General features: G+C 47.4%; 1 protein-coding gene and 1 long non-coding RNA gene across 4 annotated transcripts in view; both read right to left on the bottom strand.

The window, feature by feature from the left end:
• Positions 1-12,437, bottom strand: part of GALNT14 (polypeptide N-acetylgalactosaminyltransferase 14) — a 214,723-nt gene extending 202,286 nt beyond the window's left edge. For all 3 annotated transcript variants that reach the window (XM_037009398.2, XM_037009399.2, XM_037009401.2), the window contains exon 1: positions 11,755-12,437. In XM_037009398.2, the coding sequence (XP_036865293.1) occupies positions 11,755-11,883 (129 nt within the window). In that variant the 5' untranslated portion in view covers positions 11,884-12,437. The remainder of the gene's footprint in view (positions 1-11,754) is intronic.
• A 6,386-nt stretch (positions 12,438-18,823) lies between these two features.
• On the bottom strand, positions 18,824-22,394 carry LOC140850271 (uncharacterized). The gene is made up of 4 exons (XR_012132937.1): positions 22,248-22,394; positions 20,501-21,018; positions 19,855-19,961; positions 18,824-19,172 (listed from the first exon to the last, which is right to left on the bottom strand). It is a non-coding gene; the product is annotated as an uncharacterized lncRNA (long non-coding RNA).
• Positions 22,395-22,880: the final 486 nt, after the last annotated feature.

The raw sequence follows: 22,880 nt of genomic DNA, 5'->3' as shown, positions 1-22,880 counted from the left end.
TGTCACATGCCCCTCTCCTCATGGAAACCTCTCCTTTCTGCATAGACTCCCGGCATATAAAGGTGGCCGCAAACCAGTTCCACCTCTAGCACTTCAAGCAGGAAACCTGACAGTCACTCGCACCAGTTATCAGGGCCATGGTCAGAGTTGTCCCTTGGCCCTGCTGGAGCCAGCTTCTCTCTCCAGACAAACCAGCAAACTCCTGAGGGCTCTTCCAGATGGTCCTACCCGAAGAACTCATACCCATCCTGGGAAGCAAGATGGCTGGACTCTCACACTGCTGGAATACACAGTCAGCGTACTTGCAGGAAGATGGTCAACCTGCTGGGAAGGGAGGGCAGTACAGGCACCTCCCAGCACCCAAATACCAGCCCACCCTCCTCAAATCCATGGTAACAAAGACGATACCTCAAAGTGGCACAAGAAAAGAAACCAGATCACTTCTTTGGCAATTAACTACAGTGCTGATTTCTCAGGGAAAACCCTGTGACCTCTTACCCCTCACAAAGGCATGGTGTCCACAGGAAAGATCCAGATGATGCTCTGGAATAGCCCTGACTTACTCCCTGAGAAGACCTCATACACTTCAGGTAGGGCCTTACAGGGGCCACTCAATACATATCAGCTCTCTTAACTTCCTCGAGACATCAGGAAACAAGAAAACGACTTGATTATAGATCAATAAACAAATATGCTTTTTGTTTGACTGGGGAAAATAGTAAATCTTGGCACAGAAAGAAAAGAAAGCAAACTGCACATTATAAAAAGGAATATGTCTTAAAAAGTAGAAAATATCCCAAATGCAGCTTATTTATAGTTAATAGGTATTTGTTTTTAGTGCAAATAATCTAATTAGCAGTCAATCCAATGTATCCTTTATTATCAGCTGATCCATAATTACTGCTGCATGCTGAGTATTTTCCCTGCACATGATAGCTTTCAACTCCTCAGCACAAACAACCAAGTAATTGGTGCTATTATGCTAGATATGGGATTATTCCTCTCTGAGGAGTGCTGCTAGGAGTGTTTAGCCATCCACTATGACCCATGCATTTTCTGCATCTGTTGATCAAGTCCTGTCTCCTCTTTAAGCAGTCCTGAGGCATGTACCTAAAGCACCTCAACACTCTCAAGAATGTGATCCCTTGGAGGCTTCCTTCTTTCAAGTTTAGCCCTGAAACCAGAAACATTCCCAGTCATCTGTAGGAGGCAATGTTCATAAGGTTGTCAAATGGTGTTAAAGGCACAATATATTTCTCTTTGAAAATGCTATAAAGTTTTCTCTTTGAATACTGTCTGAAAATGACTTACCCTGGAAGAGATAGCTTCTAGTAGAAAACTATTTCATTCAACTGCTTCTGGTCTAAACAAGATGTGTGTAATTCTGGGAAGCAGAACAAAGGCACAAGGGCTGGTTGCTACTGCAAAGATATATGCAAGTCATCACTTTCAAGAGAGCAGATTGGGCGTGTATGTGAGGAGAAAGAGGGAAGCATGGGGTGAGCGTGGTGAAGTGGAGAGAAGGCAGCTCTGGCACCAATAGATCTGGTTTGAAATTTGGGTCTTCCACTTATGGGCAGCAAAAGTGGGAAAGTCATGGCTTCCCTAAATCTTGATGTTCCTCATCTGGAAAATGAAGCCAGCAATGCCTACCGCACAGGGTTGTTATGAAGAAGAGATGACTAACACAGGAAGCCCCTGGCACTTACTAGGGCCTCAGATTGTTACATCTTTGCCTTTTTCCCTGGATGCCCAAAAAAAGAGAGAGAAGCTAGTTTTCTACAGGCCAGTAGCCTGTGCCATAAAATTCCATTCTCTGCAAACAAGCCTCTAGCTCTTACCTCTAATCATAGGTGGATTTCAGCCCAGATTCATTACAGGGCAGCTGTACCAGTCAAAGCCCTACTTGCATTTCCCAATGCCCTGAAGGCCTCCCACTGCACCCATTCCCAGAGGATCCTCCCCATCTTCCTGTGATCCAGCAAGTAAAGGGTTAACACTCAGCACAGACTTGGTTGACTGTGCCTGTCCCATACCAGTTGTTAAATGTTTCCCTCTCTATAAAAGGGAATGCGATTTGGGAAAATGGAAAGACATATCAAGACTTCTCTCCAAAAATTCTCTTATCCAGGAAATGGAAACCAGAGGCTAATAAAAAGAATGAAAACTGCTATTCTCTGCCCGCAAATGAGGTGCTAAACCTGAGTCAGAAGCCACACATTCAGTTCAGATTTTTTTTTAATCTTTCACTGCAGTGGAATATACTAACGTAAAAGAACATGCATACGATGAATTTTCACAAAGTGAACACACCCGGGTAACCACCACACAGATCAAGAAACTGAATAGTTCCGATTTCTCCCAAATGCACCCTCCTACCCCAGTCTCCTCCTAGTCATGAACTTCAACAGAGGGTCACGCCACAGATAAATTTTGCCTGTTCTTGTATTTTATATAAATAGAATCTCACAGCCTGCAGACCAAATCTGGCCTGCCTCTCACCTGTTTTAGCACACCCTGCAAACTGAGAATGGATTTTCCATTTATAAATATTTGAAAATAACACTAAAAGAAGAGTAATATTTCATGAGATGGGAAGAATATTTCAGTGTCCATTAAGAAACTTTTATTGCACCACAGTCACACCCACTTGCTTACATACTGTCTTTCACTGTAGAATAGCAGAGGCAAGTAGTTACAACAGAAACCTAAAAAAACAAAAATACTATCTGGCCCTTTACACAAAAGTGTGCCGACTCCAATTCAAGCACATGACATTCATTGAAATATGAATGCATTCTGTTGGGTTTATAGCTAGAAACGCAATTGCAGGGTCATAGGTATACATTACACATTCAGCTTTGCTAGATACTACCCTTAAGTTTCCCAAACTATATGCTCAGTTTAAAAGAAAAGCTAAACCTGGGGCAGAAATTATAATCTCAGTTTGAAGACAGGCAGGGAGAATTACAGGGAGTTGATCTGATCCAGAATTGAGCAAATGACTAGAAAACCATCAAGGCTTGAGTGGAAAGGAAAATACCAGCATTATCTAGGTTTACTTGTTTTTTGTTCTTACTTCATGCACACGCTTTAAAAACATGGTCCACTTCAATGTTGCCATGCTCTATAGAAACAGACAAGAGTGTAAAAGTCTTGTTCCTGCTTGAGATCTTGGAGTAGAGACTGACTTTGTCATGCAGGCTAGGAAACAAAAGCACCACCATGAGTCCTCTAGTAGTTTACCCAAATTGCAGACAAAATATTCAAGAAGACATTAGCAGCTCCTGATTTTATGTTTTCGTAAGTTTAAACATATGCATGGGCAGCAACTCCATTAACTCACACCCAACCTCTAAAGCAGTCACACAGAGGCTGAGCCTGGTACTGGGTAGAAGTAGCTGTCTGTCTCCTGGGTAAACTGAGTAATCATCAATGGGCCTTCCCAGCTGAAGAGCACAACCCAAGCTGGGCGCCCTCTGTCTTCCAGAAGGGAGGATCTCAGGTGATGCTGTGCCTTCTAAAGGTGCTTCTGTGGAGCCATGCCCCCACACATGGGTCTTGCATTTCAAATAGGATGTATTAGGTTCTTTCAAATGACATTTTTCCTCTTAGAGGGGAATTGCTTCTGATTGTTTAAGGACCATATTCATCATGAAAGGGATTCAAATCAACAATGTCTGTCTTAATTGCATAATGTTGACTTCTGAGTTGAGCAGCCTCAAGAATGACAGCAGAGCCTCGTTTCCTGCTGTCCAGCTGCCTGCTGCCAGGAGGGATGTGGCTGGTGAGGATGGGCTCACACACAAGAGGACAGAGCCAGTGCCGACCGTGGGACTGAAGGGCTGGGAGACCCCAAGTCTGCTGCTCTGGCCCAGCACCTGCCCACAGCCCAAGGCAGTGTCCTGGGGAATGTCTCCATAGGCCTGCAGATGAGGTAAACTTGACCTAGCCTGGAGAAAACCCAAAGTCCTCCCAGCCCCCTGCAACCCTCCAGAGATGGCGCCATGGTCCCTTCTGTGTGGAGTTCCCTTCCCTGTGCAGAAGAGCAACACTGGGGTTTAATCGGAGGTAGGGAGTCACTGCTCGGCAAGAGTATGAGCTTCTTGTCCCTATGAAAATATACATACAACATACACTTTTCTGAAGTAGTTTCATTTCCTCTGGAACTAACCAGAAGTTGAGCATGGCCATCACAGGAACAGCATGTGCTTCACCATCAAAAGAGCGAGTTCAAGGCCACTTGCTGGTCAGGCAAGCCTGCCGAAATCCTCCCTCTTATAACCTCAGCCTCATCGTATTTCAGAAAATGAGAATAACAATAGCATCCACCTCACGGGGTTGCAGTGAAGACTAAATAAGGCATTTGAGAATAAAAACACTTTGCAAACTGTAAAACATCACATGACGTGGTGGAGGAAAGAAGTTACCTTCTAACTTCCCATTCCTGATTCACCTTTAATTAGTCAAGCCTTTCAGCCAGTTCCTCTCCTAATCAAGACCACTGGCCCACCCTAAGGACCTTAGTCAATTCAGCACCCATCTGGCAGCCATCAATTGGCCATCTATTAGCAGTCAATTATCTGAGTAGCCATAATTAATCCATGGACCACGTGGCCTAATCTCCGAGATCCTAGAAAACAATGAGCCTGAAATATAGGCGCCAGCTAATTTTTCAATGGCCATCAAGGAATTGGGCGTCCATTATGCCTGCGTGTTGCAGCTGCGAGGGATGGGCACATAAATATTGATTGGACCAGTCTCTGGCTTGGGGGGAGGCCGGTAATGAATGATTAAAGTGTACTCTGAGGAACAAGAGAAGCTACATAAATCTTCAGCCTGGACCATAGGGAAGACAATCCTAATTCCTACACCTTAGTGAGGATAAAGAAAAGGGACAGTTAATCTCTTTGGAGAAAGTTTGTCAAGATGGGGCAATCAAACCAGCCCTGTAGATGTTTCCCACTCTCTCCTGGCCCAAAATGAGATGCAAATTGGGTTTAAACAACAAGATCATTGGAAAGGAGGCAGCTGGGCCCTGTTCCCTGCCCCTCAGCATTCAAATCCAATGGCAGGAACATGTGAGTGTGGTGCTCTCCCCTGCATTTCCTTGAAAGATCTCTGTAGTGCTTACAGTTAAGAAGACAAGTGACTTGAGGAGAATTTAATTATTTTTTTTAAGTGCCTAATCTTGTTTTCAAAAAATGGTATGCAGAGGAGACTCTACTAGAAATCAGCATTGTCTGGGAGGCAGTGGGACAGATGCCCTTTTATTGCTGCAATAAGGGCTCCTGCTGATAAAAGGGCTTCCGAGGATAATGGCTCAGGGTGGCCCAGGGCAGCCCAAAGTGACTTCCCTCCTTCAGAAAAAACTGACTTTCTGTCCAGAGCAGCAGCGGCAGGCTGCTCCTGACCTTGGTTGGAGCCTCCAGGGAAGCACTAGGCTCCTCTCTCCCCTGACTTCTTCCTGGGACTCCTGCCAAGTGCCCTGGGGCTCTTTGCTCAGGCCCCACTAGCTATTCAGGAGATATTAAGACAGAGAAGAAGAAAGTGAGAAGGGAGGTGGGGAAGGATGGGAAGCAAAGCAGAAGACTCCCTCGGTGGCACAGAAATTGCTCACACCATAGAGATCTCTTCTCTCTTCCCTATCAGCTTCCTAGTGTAGGTCCTGTGATGGCAGCAGCTGCTGCCAAAAGCAAAGACTGCTGCCCCAGAAGGTCACATCAGGCCATTTATTCTGATATACCAAAATACCAGAGCCAGCAAATTTCAGGAGCTTCTGCAGAACTCCCCAGGGTACCAGCATCCGTGTGTGTGTGTGTGTTCTCTCAGCATCTGAGGATGTGCAGACTGATGTATTTTTTGGTTAATCTAGCGTTTCTGGTAAAATGATTAAAAGATAAGTAATAGACACAGAGTATGCATGGTATAATTATTTATAGCCATGAGGTCTCACTTCAGAATTACTCACAAGTAACCTGAAACAACTCAGACTGCGGCAAGTCAAGTGGGAGGCAGGCAGGGCTGCTGAGTAGCATGCAGCTCCCATTTCACAGTGGAGGAGACCGAGCCCAGAAGAGAGGATCTGAGTTATCCCTGGCGCTGGCAGTGGCAGAAAGAGACACCTGGGCTGCCACATGTATAAGAAAAGCCAGAAGGTGAAAAGGAAACCACGTTTGATTATGAAATGAAGGGAGCTTCCAGGAGAGGGTTGGGCTCTCCATCTCTTGACTCCAAGTGAACAGTGTGAGTCTCTGAGGTCCAAATGAGAAAGGCTGACCCCACAGCTCAGGGCCACTGCAGGCAATTGAGAAGAGTCAGCAGCCAGCTGTAGAGGGCACAGCACGTCCAGACTCATGTCCCCAAACAGATGGCAGGTCTATCATGCTGTCCTCTGGGGTGGATTGTGCACAAGCCGAGTCAGGGTTCACAGACCACCCCCTGAAAGAGGAACTGGGGATTTATCCCTGCTTTTTAATTCATATTTTTTTCCAAAAAAAAAATGCATCAGGGACTTTGAGATGCTCTGGAAGAGTGACAAAACTGTATACATTAGAAGCTAAACAAGGGCACAGCAACACATTTCTTCAAAATGTATTCCCAGATGCCTGATAACAGATAAGACTATTTTGGAAATTTGGGATGGGAGAGGTGTGGGAAAGGAGGCAGGCATAAGCCAGGTTGTGTGGAATCCTGGGCCTTAGGTATCAGCTAATGGCAGCCTCATTCTGTGCCTGTTTAGTTTATAAATGACCTCTGATGAGTGAAAATTAACACTTGTAAATGATACAAACAGAGGAGCAACCTTGAAAAGGGGGAGTCTCTAGACAGGCTGGAGAGTCTTGTGACATGGCTTCCGTTGTTTGAGCAGGTATCATTCTGTGGAACATTTGAGAGGATTTTGTTTCCCAAAGCACCAGGCCATTTAAGCGAAAAAGGATTTTGGGGGCGAGAGAGAGCGTGCCCCATTCTGACTCAAAGAGATGCCCCTGGAACAGATCCGTAGGTCCCAGGGGAGAGGGCTGGCTGAGAAAGCAAGCTGGGACAGCGTACACTACCCAGCAAGCCAAACCCGACCCAGGGATTTCTCTGAAATTCCCACCAGCTTGATGGGATGGGAGCTCAGAGTTTGTTTGTTTCAAAAAATAAAAACCTGTCGATCTCTGAAAAGCAAAAACAGTCTATTTCTTGAATACTTGTTACATATGTATTGCACAGCCTCCCAGAGCAGCTGCAGCTGAACTACAGGCACCACCACCCCTGTGCCTGCTCCAGGGCAACCTGAGAGGAGGGAACAACATAGCGCCCAGCACAGGGGCCCGCACAGACCGGAGGAAGGCAGGATGAGCAGCCAAGAGTGCGCCACCTCTGGCAGGGCCAGGGTCAAAATTCCTGGGACAGGGTCCAGGATTCATGCATGGAGCATCAGCAGATTAATAGGGTCTCTCTCAAATGCATGAGTTCTTATAAATGGGAGAAATTATCTCCTAAATGGGGAATAGAATAACAGTGTCATACACTTAAAGCATTTGTGGTATGCAAATATTACAGGAAGACAAGCTCTTTTCTAATAGTGTTTGCTGTATTTCTAGTACATTCACATGGGCCTGAGGCACTTTATTCCAAGCCTTTACATTTCCAATACCTTCCTCAAAAAGTACCCTCAGGCCTCAAATTCTTTTGCTTTTACTAAATCCTAATCCCCTGGACTAAATTTCATTTCTTGGAAATAAGATACAAATTTCCTGGGTTTATTTTTTTTTAATTCTGTCAATTATTGTACAATTCCCCAAACAGCAAACAAACGATAGAGAGAGAAAAAAAATGAGAAAAATTTTCAGGTGCTTTTTAGGAGTGTAGTATTTATCACTAAAATACAAACTGAATTAAAACACCAAACTTGTTACAAGATTTTCAATTAGGAATTAGAGCTTTGCTGAATTTAGGGGTGGAGGACCTGGTAAAAGAATTGAATCAACATTAAAAAGTCAAACTTAAAGAGAAACCAGGAGTGTAGCATGCCTTGTCTCTATTACTCAGACCGTGACCAGGCATGGTTCGACTCTATTATCAGGGCCACCTTGGAGATCCACGACTAGGGGAATGAGGTTTCCCGAAGAGGAAGAAGGGCCCAGGAGCCCGGTCCCAGAACTTACTGCAGATCCCAGTGAAAGTAGTTTGCTGAATGGAAACTAAAAGCTGACAGGCCCTCAACAGGGAGACCTGGCCACAGCCCTCTCCTCTCTGATCTCTCCACCATTCCCAATTTCTCCACCTATTTTTAAGGGAAGGGAGCCCACTGCTCTTGCTTTGGAAAACAAACTGACTCCCTCTGCCACACTGGGAACAAGCAGAGACAGGATGAAAACTTCCCCCAAGGCTCTGATGTGCCCAAGACAGAGCTTGGCCCTTGACTAGACACGAGCGCTCCCTAGGAAAACCTAGGACACTGAGCCCATTCAGAACCTGAGTATTTGCCCTACAAGACCCAAATTCCTACTGTTGAGAAAACAATCTCTGCCCTCCCGCCTGGTTACTAATCCAATGAGGCTCCAACCACCTGCTACCACTGGGCCAACCTCCCATGGCCTCTCCCCACCAGGGTGGGCTCTGTCCAGTTGTGCCATCCCTAACCCCACCCTAGCCCTGCAAGGGCAGACCCAGGCCAGCCACACAGCAGAGGGTGGTCCCATTCCATTCCATTGTTGTCCCTGACACCGCAGCTCAATAACAGCCATGTGTTCTTGGGCCAATTGCGTAATTTCGTTACTCAGTCTCATCTGCGGAAAAGTATTATCTGCCTTAGGTGGTTGTGGTAAAGGCCAAATGAGCTAGCCTACGTGAAATAGAAGTTGTGAATTTACAAAGCACCATACAAATACTAGTTACTGTTATTTCACACAAACGCACACGCTCATACACGCTTGGTCCATGAGGAACTCAAGAAGAATGGTATTTGGCCATATTTACACGGGGCCGACCAAATCACAAAAAAATCAAGACTTGATATTCTTCATCCAGCTCCCAAAAGCCATCCATCAACAGGCTAATTCACACTCACACGGAGCACTTACAAGATACTGATTCTAGGACCTTCTCCCAAACCCACAGAATTATAATCTCTGCAATAAACCCCAAAACATATAAGTCAAACCAGCTCTCCAAATAACTCTGACAGGCAGTCAGGTTTGAAAACCAACAGCACCCCTTCAGACCAGCCATGCAAATTTCCTATATTGATCTGTCATGGGAATTAAACTGTGCTGGTGCTAAGAGGGGACCTCTCCTTTGTCTCTCCACTTCTCTCCTCAGATACTTGAACACTAAGATACAGAGGGGTGCTTATCCACAAATGCACACAACACATATATGTAGACACACAGTCATACTTGCAGGTGAAAAAAACTGGAAGGAGAAATAGACTAGCAAAAAGAGGGCACCTAAAAATAAAAAGTATCATGATGTAAAAAATCTATAAAATTCATGGTTATAAAGGATACAGAAAACAGGGGAAAGGAAGCATAAGATATTAAGACAAAGAGCAAGTGGCCAAAATAGAAAACCCTACCCCTCTTCATGACTGCATAGCACGATATCCAGACTTCCAATATTAAGACCACTCCCTCCACCCCACCCCATTATTCATTTGTTTGTAATTCTGCCTCAACCAGGAACTTGTAAGATCCCCCTGTTCCATACCACAAAGGGCAGGGATATAGTGTACTCATTGTAGCAGCCCCCAAACCTAGCACAAAGTCTGACATACAGCTGCCTTCAGTAAATGTGTATTCAGCACACGCCAAGCTGAGAAGAAGCAGGTAAGAAAGAAGCACAGAGTGCACAAAGGAGGAAGAGATCTCCTGTCCCAGCTCCCTGGTGTAAACTAAGAATAAGTAAGCTTAAGATAATGAGGTTCAAGCAAAACAGAAAGTTCAGGTCCCTGCAGACATCATTAACTGCATCAGGAGAGCAGAACCACCTAAGGGAATAGAAGAAAACTCTCCAGATCTAGGAGTAGGACTGGGGTCAGAAAATTGATCTGGTGCTCTAAGGGCTGTTTGAAGTCACCACCAGTCTGATGTGGTCTCTCCCCTGCTTGGTCCTCCTCCAAGGACCCCTAGCAACCAAAAGGTCCTATGGAACATGATCCTTACATACCTCCCCGTCTCATCCTTCCCATTAGCCACATGCTTTGTGCTCAAATTCTGCCAAACTCACACACTGTGCTTTGCCATTCCTGAGCCTGTGTGGTGCAGTTAACCTCTACCTGAAATGCCCTCCCTACCTGCTGGCAAACGTCCTATTCATCCTTCTCAAACTCAGCTCTATTATGTCCTCCTCCACCAAGAAGCCCCCAGGCTCCCATGACACCCAGGGCACTGAGCCCTGCTGGCCCTCAGAGCCCACTGAATCCTGCTCCATTCACGAGCAAACCCTCCACTTCCAGAGAGTGAGTTCTGCATTGCTGTACCCACAGCATGCAGCACCCTGCCTGGCACACAGCAGACCGCCAATTAATGCTTATGGAACTCAGCTGAGCACTGGCAAGGCCACAAAACCTCAGTGCCAGAAGACTCAGTTAAAGGGATTTGAGAGGCACCTTATATAGTGAAAGATTCTGAGTATCAGAGGTGTGAGTTCCAACTGGGAGTGACTTAAGGCAATGTACTTCAACACTGAACCTATTCCTTAATCTATGATACCACCCAACTTAAACAACTACTTAGGAAGAAGCACCCAGGACACGCCTGGCACCTACTCTGTGCTGAACCTACTGGAGAGACTCCCCTCTCTCCACTCTCCCCTCTCTTGCCAGTCTCCTGCTTTGGACCATAAGCTCCCCGAGGGCTTTTTCCCAGGCCCTGGAGGACTGCTTGGGACCCAATTCATAAATGTTGCCTAGCTGTTCAGGAAACCCTCAGACGCCTCCTTCTGTGCCCCATGGCCTTGTCTGTGGAAGAGGAGACTGAGGAACCCCGGGGGTGGGGGCTCTGAATTAAAGGTAAGAGTGAGCCTGTGGGGAGAACCTTCTGGCTCAGCCCAGATGAACACAAGGGCCAGGAGTTGGAAAAGCCACTTGGATTCTCATTCCCCCAACTAACCACCAAAACCAAGGCGTCTGTTTTTACAGGCTCTTTAGTGGTGTTCAGGATACATTCAACTTCCAGGGCAGTTGAAAAGCTCGGGGACAATTATAAAGCAAGGGAGGCGACAGGCCGGGTGGGCCTGCAGCCGCCCGGGAGGCTGCAGGGCGCTCGCCCGCGATGCACACGCGCGCGCGGCGCGCTCAAGCCGCCGGCCTCCCGCTGCCGGGCCTGGCAGCTGCGGGAAGGAAGCAGGTCAGCGCAACCACCAGACTTCTCACGGGTGCCTGCACCGGCCGGCCCCGCCACCCGACCTAACCACCCACGACTGTCCCGCGGAGTCCGGGGACCAACACCGCCTGAGCTGCTCGGCTGCAGAGCCCCCTCCGCCCCGGGACCCTGGCGCGCTGCCCAAGTTGAGAGCCCCGCTCTGCCCGCGAGCGCGCCCACCACCCACACGCACTCCCGCTTGCCCACATCGCGGCTCGGAGATGCCTCCCAGCTTTTCTCAATCCTGAAGGATCACACTGTAGACGCACCCGGCGCCCAGTTACCTGCTCGCAGACAGACTCCCGCCCTGGCTTCCCGCGAGCCCGCACACCCGGCGCGCGAACTGCGCGCCCTCCTGCCCAACACTGCCCCGCGCCCGGCGCGCCGCCAAACCCCGTACCTTGGGGGTCTGCACTTCAGGTCCCGGCGGCACATCTAACTTCTTCTTGGTTACCCAGAAGAACAGCAGCACGGTGATCCAGAGCACGCCGACGATCGGCAGCGCCAAGCGGCGTGTCAGGCGCCGCATGGTCCCCTTTGCCTGGTCTCCGCGGCACTCCGCCCCTGTGGCACCCCCTGGCGGTCGGGGTTGGCGGGGCAGGAGACGCGGAGAGCGCCTGGCTCCGGGGCGCGGAGCCCTAAGATCCAGGTGGAGGGGAGGCAGGATCCTTCTAGGCGCCCCGCCCACTTGGAGAGCAGCGAGGGGGGAGGGGGGCCGCAGGGCGCCCCGAGGCACGGCAGGGAGGGGCCGAAGGACAGCCAAGCTGGACGCCCGCTCCAGCCAGAGAAGCGCGGTGATAGCCGAGATAGTCCCCGAGCCGTCGCCGCCGCCTTGCCGGCCACCGCCGCGAGAACTGACTCGAGCTGCCAGGAGGGAGGAATCCGAGGCTGTGCCCGGCACCCCGGGAGCAACACAAAAGCGGAGAGGAGGGAGCGAAGCTGAGGGTGGACCCGACAGACAGACCGACTCCGAGGGAGCCCTGGCGGGACCAACCTGCACTCTTAAGAGGGGGCGCTACCGCCTCCCGCCGACCGAGGTGCACGGTGCTGCTCCGGGGCCGCCTGCGCGGAGCCCTGGGCGCCGCTCCCAAGCCATCCTGGGTTGGGGCGGGGCGGGGCGGGAACAGTGCATCTGCGAGGCCCCCACCCCAGCTACAAGCTGGGACTAAGAGCCAGCCGGCGCCCGGCGGAGCTATGCCTGAGAGGGCTTTCCCGCTCACAGCGGGGGCTGCACGTGGCGCTTACACCCGGGTCCCGTCCTCAATGCACCCGCCTTCCGGGAGCCAGCGCTGCAACCCTGGGACTCTTGCCTGGCTGCTGCCCCGGCCGCGGTTCTCTCTCATGGAGGTTCAAGACTAAAGCAGAGTTCAGCCAGAGCTCCCCAGGGTGTTTCAGTGTCTGCCTGCAGGTGCCTGGCAACTTTTTCTGCTTAATGGAGCACTGAGCTGGTCTAAATTTAACTTTAAAGAAGTCCTTTTAAAAATTAAGTCGCAATTATCTTAAGGGTTTTCTCTCCTTTAAAGCATCAGGGCTCTGTGCTTGCATGAAACTGGGGCCAAAGTTGGTCCAGCCACATGGGGTTCTTGGAAAGAACCTTGGCAGGGGGATCCTGGGTGCCAAGGGTTATCTTTCAAAAGCTCTTTTCTCAAATGTCTTTGGAAAGTACAGCTTCCACCCCCTTGCAGATTAAAACTACTTGGATCTAACCATAAAGCAAAGTCTGAGTTGGCATCCTATGTAGGCCTCAGCTGGGCTGGAATAATGGTGTATTTCTGGACTAGGGGTTCCTGGGTCAGCCACACTATGTGTATCTTGGGCACATCCTTTACCTTCTCCAGCCTTAGATTCTTCATCTGCAAAATAAGGATGATTAATACCTCCTCTAACAAGTTGTGAAAGCTGAATGCAAGGTGCTGGTGGTTATCTGATCATTTGATTGCTCAAAGAGGGGAAGTAAAACCCCTTGCTTTGCCTGGGGAAGGGTGTCTGCAGAAAGTGAACCATTTTCATCTCTGGGGCCTTAGTTGGAGGGATGTTCATCTCACCAAGTTGCTTCAGGAGGTGAGCATGATGTAGCCACCATCCTCCCTGCCTCTCCCCAACCGAGCTCAGCATAGGGGCAGCCCCATAGCCCACTAGAAGTGGGGCAGGTGTAAAGCAGGGCTCCAAAATTCATTCTCTAGTAAGGTGGAGCCCCCAGGAAGTGGTGTCAGAGGTGGAGGAATCTGCTGAAAGCCTCCTGTGTTTGGTGCCTTGTCTTTCAGCCATGGGGCAGTCCTGCCTCAAAGCCCCAACAAGTTCTTGGCCGGGCTGTAGATAAGTATAAGTTTTCAGTTGAGAAAAGAGGTGGAAATCAAATAACCCAGAAAAGCTGTGCACTCATACGAGCCCATCTCAAGATTCAGCTGAGCTCTCAGACTATCACAAAGATCCTTAGCTGGTGGTCCTGGATTTGCTCTTATTAGAACCCTACACACTGGATGGTTGCAGTAGGTTCCCCAGTCCACACTTTGGCCAGGCAATGGTCCAGGTGGATCACCATTACAAGACAGGCAGGGGGAGAAGACAACCCATCCCTGCAGCATCTTGAGCTCCCTAGACCTCTTCCAGGAGCCTCACCCTGGACCTGCAGGCTTGGGCCTGCAGGGTGCTCTGCACGGGAACCCCAGGCCAGCCGCTGAGATGCTGTCAGCTCCAGGCAGGAGCAGCAGCTCCGTAGTCCATTGCTCAGTGCTTTGTGATGCTGTGTCTGAGGAACAGATGGCAGACAGTTACACAACACCACCACCAAGCTTCAGAGATGGTGCAGCACCACACTGTCTGCCGCCGATGGGCTGAGGTGCTCATTCTGTTTGGCGTCTGAGGAAACCAAGGCCCTGACTTTCCCATGGCAGCTCCATGCAGGGCCTGCAGGGCCTGGGAGAGCAGAGATTGCCTTCCAAGTGCTTGCTTCTTGAATCACCATTTTGTCCTCCGCTCAAGTGGAGAAGATTCAGTGGGCCTTTGCAAGCTGTTAAGGGAACCTAGTTTTGCCAAGTTTTACCACCTAATATAGCCAAAAGGCATATTAGTCTGGGTTGTCAAACCAGTAACTGTCATTAGGATTGAAATCCATTTCAGGTGGGATTTCACACATCTTGAAGCCAAGTGAGTCTCCATGCAGGACTCAGCATTGTAGGTTATTCCCAGGATGTAGTCTAACTATCCAGGGGCCCCCTTCACTCTGGCAGATATTTAAAACTTTAATAACCAAATTAAGTAATGCAGAGCACAGTTGATCCCAGTGGGGGATTAGCTATCACTGGAGATGAATCCAAGTTAGTTTTCTCTCATCTCAACCTCTATGGGAAGGAAAAGCTCCTAGCAAAAGGATTAACATGGCAGGTGTCTTGCCAGTGGGTTTCAGCCCTGGACAAGTTCACTATGGATTCAGTGAGACCGAGGAATGACAATGGAACATTCTTGGGGTGAAAGGGTTATACCCAACTTTACTTCCACAGTGGCAGGTGAATCACTAGAATCCCATCCACTCAGAGCGAGTCTGCATGCAGCAAGCCAGTCTCTGCCTCTGGGTCCCTCTACCCCACAGTCATCTCAGTCTCTGTCCTCGGTGCTGCCACCACTCCAGTCTTGTCTCTGCACTCCTGCAGCCTTGTAGCCATGCCACTGTGTCACCCAGAGCACTGGGCGGAGCTCTTTATATACAGTCAGTAACAATGTAGTGCCCACACATGTGTAGTGAGCTGGCTGACCAGGGCCAGAGGAACCTTCACTTTCTCCACAGCAGGAAATAAGAAAAATAAGTATGTTCTGAATTAGGGATATCTGGTGCCCTAAAATGGATCTATCTCCCTAGTCTTGATATTCTTGAACAAGTTCCTCATTTCTCTGGGTCTCGGTTTCCCATCCATAATGCCACGCCCCATCAGAGCCCTCTTGGCTCTCACACACTGGTTCTCACCTTCCTCCTCCCTGAATCAGGACTCTTCTTGCCTCTCCTGTCGTTGGCAAGTTCTCTGTAAGCTGTTCTCGCCTCACAGCCGAAGACATTAGAGTAAATTGGGCATTGGAGCAGATGTGAGTCATTCATGTTAGTATAAAAACTATGGAATAAAACCCATTATGGCCTGGAAAGCTGTGTAAACCAGCATATGGAGCAAATGTAAGCTGGAAACAGGAGGAAGCTGTGAAGTCCGATGCATATGCTCTCAGGCGGCTTCTGCTGTGGGTTTTCACACTTGTGGTTTCCTTTAGCTGTCCTCCTGTCACTCTCAGCTCACTGCAGAGGCAGCAGCTTTTGTTCTTTTCGGATCAGATTCCACATCCCTCTTCCCTGCCCACTGTGTGACTTGAGAGAAGGTGTGTGTGTGAGTGTGTTTTCCATCTGCATGCTTTGCAGACCTGTCACCACCTGGGAGGTGCCATCTGTGCCAACCTAATGAGATTTCACCCACAGAAGCCCAAATGGCTTTCTACTGAGGTCTTTGCCCTTCTGGGCCATAGGGAGAGGTGACCAGTAGCAGGGCAGATTGCAGCACAGCAATGAGATGAGGTGCCCACAGGCTGGCCCAGCACTGGCACAGGGCCCTGGCAGCTAACAGAATGGCATTAAGAATTCAAACATGCCTCTCTATCCCATACTCACACAGACAGGTCTGGGGCCAACCCCTGCAGTCTGCTCTCTTCAAGTTCTTCACCTGCAAATATTACATCAGCCCCCTTTTCCTCTGTGTTCCCCTCCCTTTTCCTTGTCACTGTAGATTCTGTCAACACCACGTGTCCCAAGTCTCCTGCAAGGCCTTTTTATAAAGTGAGGGATAGAATCGTTCAGGCTGCATGGTAAATGAGAATGAGCTATTACCAATCTTCTTACCTCCTCTCTCTGCCACACTGGCACATTTTTGTCAAAAGAATAAAGGCAGCTGGCTTTTTCTCATCTTTGATGAGTAGGTGGGTGGCTTTATCTAAGGGATCTGAGAGTCACCTTTCTGGATCTTTCTCTATCCATTAAACAACTCCTTTCACTATCCCACTACCTTTAACCCTTCCTCCTTTTTTTTCTTCTGTACCACTGTATAATTTGCTTCCTGGAAAGGGATTTGTATCTTTGCATTTCAAAAGCCTGCTTCTTTCTTTCATCTCTTGCATCGTTTGAAATGCCCCCAAACTTTCTTTGTTCCTTGCCCCATGCCCCAGTGCTAAATGTAAAACTTACTATTGCTGCAATGATATGTCTTTGCTGGTTGTGGAAAGTGGTTTGACCATCAGGGGTGGTGTACTGCAGTGGCCTGAGCCATAGACTCCCCAGGAGAAAATGCAAATTTCTAGCATGGAGAGGTGACCCAATTAGATTAAAGAAAAAAGTAGGGGGAAAGTCTTTAATCTGAATTATCTTGAAAGGTCTGTGAAAGAGAAGAACGCAAACAGAAGAAGAAATGGAAGGATCCAAAGACAGATGTCATTTGCTTCCCAGGTCCCAAATTTCAGACACCCATCTGCATCATCTATGACTGTCAAAGACAGTCTTTCTTAGTAGGCTTAAGCCTAGAGGCATCAGTGAAAGTTAGAAGGAGGCAGGAGATCTCAAATCCTGGAAGGAACAGAACCGTGCTGTGTCCTTTCCCATCCAGCAGGAACTTCCAACAGCGAGCGGAGCCAAGCATGCTGCACAGGTGGAAATGGGACAAATCTGGTTCCCAGGAAAACCTTCAGAGGCCAATGGAAGATTTTGTAATCAAATCATTAGTGGATGTGACATATTGAGCAGAGTGACCATGTGCCCCAGTTTGCTGGGGACAGCCCTGGTCTATTTTCCTGGCATAATTATTAATAGTGCCCCCTTTGACTTTTAAGCAATTCCTACTTCAGACAATAAATTAGATGGCCTCTCTAATGACCAGGAGGACTTCCAATGATATTGCTAAAAGGAAGATTGATTTTCTTAGGTGAATAAAAATGTGGGTCTTTGCTGTTAAAGTCATTTTGTGTGTGTGCTGAGTTTGGGATAGCCTAAGTGTTCATGTGGGCACTATTCTGAGTGAATGACATTTGAGACATTTATTCAAAGAAGAAACTATGTAGACAAATTGAGCTAGCTTTAAATAGGAAATAATTGTGTTGCCCACATCAGTCAATGGCCATCTGATCCCACCCACCCAACTGAAGGCGTTTTTACCCATCTTGCAATTCACAGGTCCCAGAGAGCAGCCAAATTCCTGACACAGATCTCTCTTCAGAGGGCAGGGGTTCCTGACATCAGACCTTAACTATCCCTCCAATCATCTCTGTCTCTCACACCCACATACCTACTCAGGCCATAAAAGTAACATGAATGAGTAAAATGGGATCGAGAGTCGGGACAACAGTGTAAACCCACTGATAATGGAGGAGTAACATTCAAAGTTCTTGTTGAGGCCACAGCCTAGAGTGGCACGATCCATGTAGGACCTGTAAGGAAGCAGTTCCAACTGGTCATGGCCAGTACAGATAAAGCAGTGCCAAGGTTATCCAACTTCTCAACAGAAACAGAAGTCCGGATAACTATGTGAAACCTCCTGTATTTTGACTGTTGTTAATTAATTCAATTCCCACCCTCCCCCCCCCTGAAAAAAAATCAGGTGGACTAAATTAAACAGGTCTGCTCTCTGGAACCAGCCTGCTTCTTGCCACTTAAGACCTGTAGGTCGGCTACAAATGTTTTAATAAGCACTGAAATTTTCTGTGTACCATCAGTCTATTGACTTAGGACAGATATACTCAGCTAAGACAGAGGGGAAACAGTGGATCAGACTATATTAAGGTCAAAAGGGGCCTTGGAAACCAAAGTTCAAAGATCCTTATTTTGTAATTGAGGAAAGTGCTCAGAAAGTGGAGCCCAGAGAAGCTAAATGATCTACCTACAAGCAAGAAAACAAGTTTATTAGTAAAACTTGGGTTTTAACACAACTTCTCAGAATGCCCCAGTTCTTCAAGTGACATCTTTCACTAGGTTTAACAGACCAGATGAAACTGGGAGCGGAGACATTTTGCATGGCTACTAAGCCCAGAAGTTTCCAAGTAATCAGCAAAGCAATCAACCAATTCATTGTGAGCACAGATTCTGGGCAATTTGCTGTGACAAATATAAATAAATATAAGGCCTGTTTCCAGCTCTTCAACAAAGTGTGAAGTGTTAATGGATCTGGCCTCTCTTCTGCTGCATTTCCTTTGAGGAATGGTGTGAGGCCCAGGTAGAGGCGCCTTTCCTACTTACATTGCAACAAAAGTCATTTTTGTAGCCAAATCTCCACCTGTCTTCAGTGTCTTTAAGTGCTAACCAAATATTAATTAAACAGATTATTTGAAAAGTGCTTTTAGCATTTGAACTCAACTGGGCTACATCAGAGGGATGATATTAATATCATCCCCTGTTGGCAGAATGCTGTTTTTTAAAATAAAAACTCCTTCTCTTTTGCAATTTATTTTCCCCACGCAATTTATTTTGCCCATCCTCTGGCTATTTCACCTTTTGTGTCATCATTTTCATGAGACAAGTGAAAATAATATTTCTCTTGTGCTCCAAAGATCCAAATCCCTCTTTCTGGCTTGATCCGAAGAAGGCAGGTTTGAGAGGTAATGGAAAGAAGCCTGATGTACAGTCCAAGCACAAATCCTCAGGGAGAAATAATGCATCTCTTCGGGAAAAAATAAAAACAGCTTATACTTATGAGGTAGGAGATTTTCAATTTATAAAGGTTTCCTATTTCCTTCGATTGCCAGGATAACTGCATTCCAGAAAGGTTAGGCTCCTCATATATAAGGCAGACCTGCCTCTTGGATCTGAAATGGAGATTCAAAAATGATGAGTGATAAGCATTGCTTCTCCAGCCTCTGCACTACTGCCCCAGGGATTTTGAAGCAATGGAGATCAAAGGGTTAAAATCCATTAACGCAAGAGATGGCCAAGTTCCTCACAGTGATTTCTTCCCCTATCACTGCTCTCAGGCCTGAATTCCAAATTGATTTCCTTAATAACTATTAAAGATCTTTTTAATTAAACCAGGCCTCTCCTTCCTTGGCAAACTTTTCCTGATGACACCTCTGGTTAATTAAAGGTTTAAGCTGCAAAGACACATTACATAACAAGGGAAACTGCTTCATGGGGAGCCGGGGATAGACCCTGCTAGTTCCTGCTGTAGAAACCAAAGCTACAGGAAGGGGCTGCCCAGTCCTCCCTTACAGTGGGTGAGAATTTCCAGAAGTGTTAGAAATAACAGTGACTGCATTTTTTTTCTTCTTATTTCCACCAGGAACCCTACTTAAAAATGGTAGAGCAGGATGGTGTTCAGGATGTCCTAAAGGAACACAGCTTTTCTTCATGCAAAGCTAAATAGCCCTTAAGATGGAAAACAAACCTATGACCTTGGCTTTGTGGCCATCATGACCCAAAATATGGCTGTTAAACATAGACGTGCATTAGAATTACCTCTGACTGCTGTTAAATCAGATGACTGTGCCTTACCCCTAGCCTACTGAAATCCTATGGGTGAGGTTTCTTGGCACCCATGTTTGGGAACCACTGGTCTAATCAGTATCTTCGAGGTGTGCCGGTGTCACCTCTAGGCCTGCCTGGAAATGAGAAAAGGGTCTATTATGTCAATATTTTGGTCTTAGAGACTCAAGACAGGCAAACAAAGCAAGTAGACCCTCACCAGTACTGCTGAGGGAAGTGGCAAGAGTTCTGGCAAGACCAAGGTGGGGATTAAAAAGATTTTTCCACTCACACGCTGTCATTGGTCACTCACCACCTAAATGGTTCTCAAACCATTAGAAAGAATCTGAATCACCTGGAGAATTTATTTTACTAGTCATTCTATTGTAAAAATTGTCAGAGACAAAGAATAATGGTCTTCTCAACAGCCACACATAGAACAATAATATACCAACCCCTAGATCCAAAAATTGTTAACCTTTTTTCATATATGTGTGTGTACATATGTGTTCATCTGTAATTGTTGAACCATTAAAAAGTAAATTACAGACATCATGATACATAAACAATACATACACCTAAATAATAACCCTAAGTAACTCAGAAATACTTGAACACTCATTCCCCCAAATTAATAACATCTTGTACATAATCACAACCCCATTATCACACCTACCTGAATTAAAAATAACTTCCTCATAGAATGCTCAGTCCACAATCAGGTTTCTAGGGAACTTAAAAAGACAAACCAAAACAAAAAAGCAAAGCTTCCTGGCCAGAGTCCCGTAAGTGTTTATTCAGGTAGGTGATGCTGCTGCTTTGAGAAGCGCTACTGTGGATGACTGCCTAATTAAGAAGGCTTGTCTTCCGTGTGACTGAAACACAGTTCAGTTTTGGTACTTGAAAATTCCTTGGAAATTTGCCTGGCACTTAATAGTTATCTCATCCGATGCTCTCAACAGTGCTTCTCTAAGGTAAATAGGGGCAAGGAGGAAACTGGGGCCAAGAATTGCTGTGACTCGCCCAGGTCCTGTGGGTGGATCACCGTGGCAGCTTGGATTCCAGCTCTGGGGTAACGGACAGAGCACTGAGCTGGGAGTCTGGAACCAGACTCTGGAAGCCTCGCTCTGTCTCTCAGTGTGTCTATGTGGCTCAGGGCATTGGACCCAACTTCTCTGGTCTTGATGTCTTCACCTGTAAAAGGAAGAACTAAATTGGTAGTTTGTAAGATCCCTTCTGCTTCCATCCTTCTTCAATTCAATGCATTTCCAAATTCTCCTCCGAAACTCTTTATTTGTCTTTTGGTTCTGCTGCAAATTTATACAGAAGTTTATTGAGTCATAGGGAACTATCCACTAATAGAATGTTGTTCAGAAATAGATGAATTTGACAAAAATCTTCCCACCTGCTATGGCCACATATGGCCAGGTCCCTTAAGCTCAAGGAGGGCATGAGCCAATATTGAGAATATTGAGAAACTCCTTCAGTAAGTCAGATGGACCTGGGCATGTGTGAGAAAGATTCTCTTTCTTCTGTCCAAGTTGGGAAGGTGGCCCTCTGGAAAGAAGCCAGTGGGCCAGAATGCTGTGTATGTGAATCTCATGCTGGCTGCCTTGAGGAGGCATGTGTTAAAGAAAAAGGCAAACCCCTACAGAGGCACAGGAACCCCTGCCCCCTCTTCCCCACTCTAAAAGAAAACCACAAAAATCTAAGGGGGCATTTCTGGCAAAGTCAAGAGCTTCTAAAAAAAGAGGATACATTCAGCTCACAGCCCCCATTTCATTTTACAAGTGACCCCAGCTTCCCCATCCTTCCCTATAACTGCCAGGTTCACCAACATTCCCCAGGACTGGTCCATGGCAGAGATGCAATCTGACAGGGTGAGCACCAGAAATGTTTAAAATTCCTCACCTGGGGGAGACTTTAATTGTATATGTGTTGTGTGAATTTTTTACAACTAGAACATACTCATGCACTGCTTGTGTAATTAAAAATAAATAATTAAAATCTTTGATGGCTGCTGGGTTTTTCTTTTCAGACTCTCAAAGACTAAGCAATCTCTAGGGGGAAGCAAATGGCTCTGAGGTTTTCACTGGTGTGTGTGGGGGGGGGGTGTATGTGTGTGTGACAGAGAGAGAGAGAGAGAGAGAGAGTGCTAGGGGCAGGGAGATGGTATGGGATCCCATTTACAAGAACTGAGTGGAAATGGGCCAGTGATGTTAGTACAAAAATAATAATGTCTGAGCACTTATATACAGACCATGTGCACATGTAGAGGCAACTGGAAAACTAAGGCTAGATAGCCATGGTGGACCCTGAGCCATGCTGGAAGGTGGGAAAGAAAGATGTGGAGCAAAGGGCCAACTCCTCTCGTTCTGTCTCTGTCTCTCTCTGCTCTGTGGCCTCTTTCAGAACCTCCTTACCCTCAGTGCTGCCAGACCCGCCTGGCTGGGAGGCGTGCCCTCACAGTGTCATTCTTGCACCCCCATCAGGGGCTCTGGGCATGCCCCTTCTTCAGAATTCCTTCTCCCTCATCAGGAAGTCAATCACCACCAGCAGCCGGTCCATGTCCTTCAGGGAAGGAGTGTGCCAGCGGTCAGGGTGACTGGCCTGAGGTCACAAAGCCCAGCAGTCTCACAGAAGGGAGTGAAAATCTCGAGCCTTCTGTCCCAAAGGAGTCACACACTCTGGGAATGAGCCCTCCTCACGGAGAGTGAGACCAGGAAGCAGCCTTCAAAACCTGATAGCCGAGGCCCTGATTCTCTCCTTAGCCTGCCCTCAGGGGGTCTCTGCATGGTCTGATTTAATGACACCACACCCCTCTCTCTGGAATCAGCTGAGGTGGCCACCATCCCTCAAAAAGATGGACCTGGAAAGGACAAGTTTTAAAACCTCAAGTCTGAAGAAGAGGCATTCAGAACAATGAAGGTAAGAAGGGCAGGCCAGCCTACACATGGTGTGAGGCACACACAGCAGGCATGGCACCAGGTTAGCTTAGTGCTTAGGTTCATGGGTGCTGGAGCCAGAGGCCTCTCTTCTAATCCTGGCTCTGCCGT

Source organism: Manis javanica, chromosome 1, assembly GCF_040802235.1.
Source record: "Manis javanica isolate MJ-LG chromosome 1, MJ_LKY, whole genome shotgun sequence".
NCBI classification, from domain to species: domain Eukaryota; kingdom Metazoa; phylum Chordata; class Mammalia; order Pholidota; family Manidae; genus Manis; species Manis javanica.
Note: the sequence above shows the minus strand (reverse complement) of the source record. Positions and strands in the feature narration are given on the sequence as shown.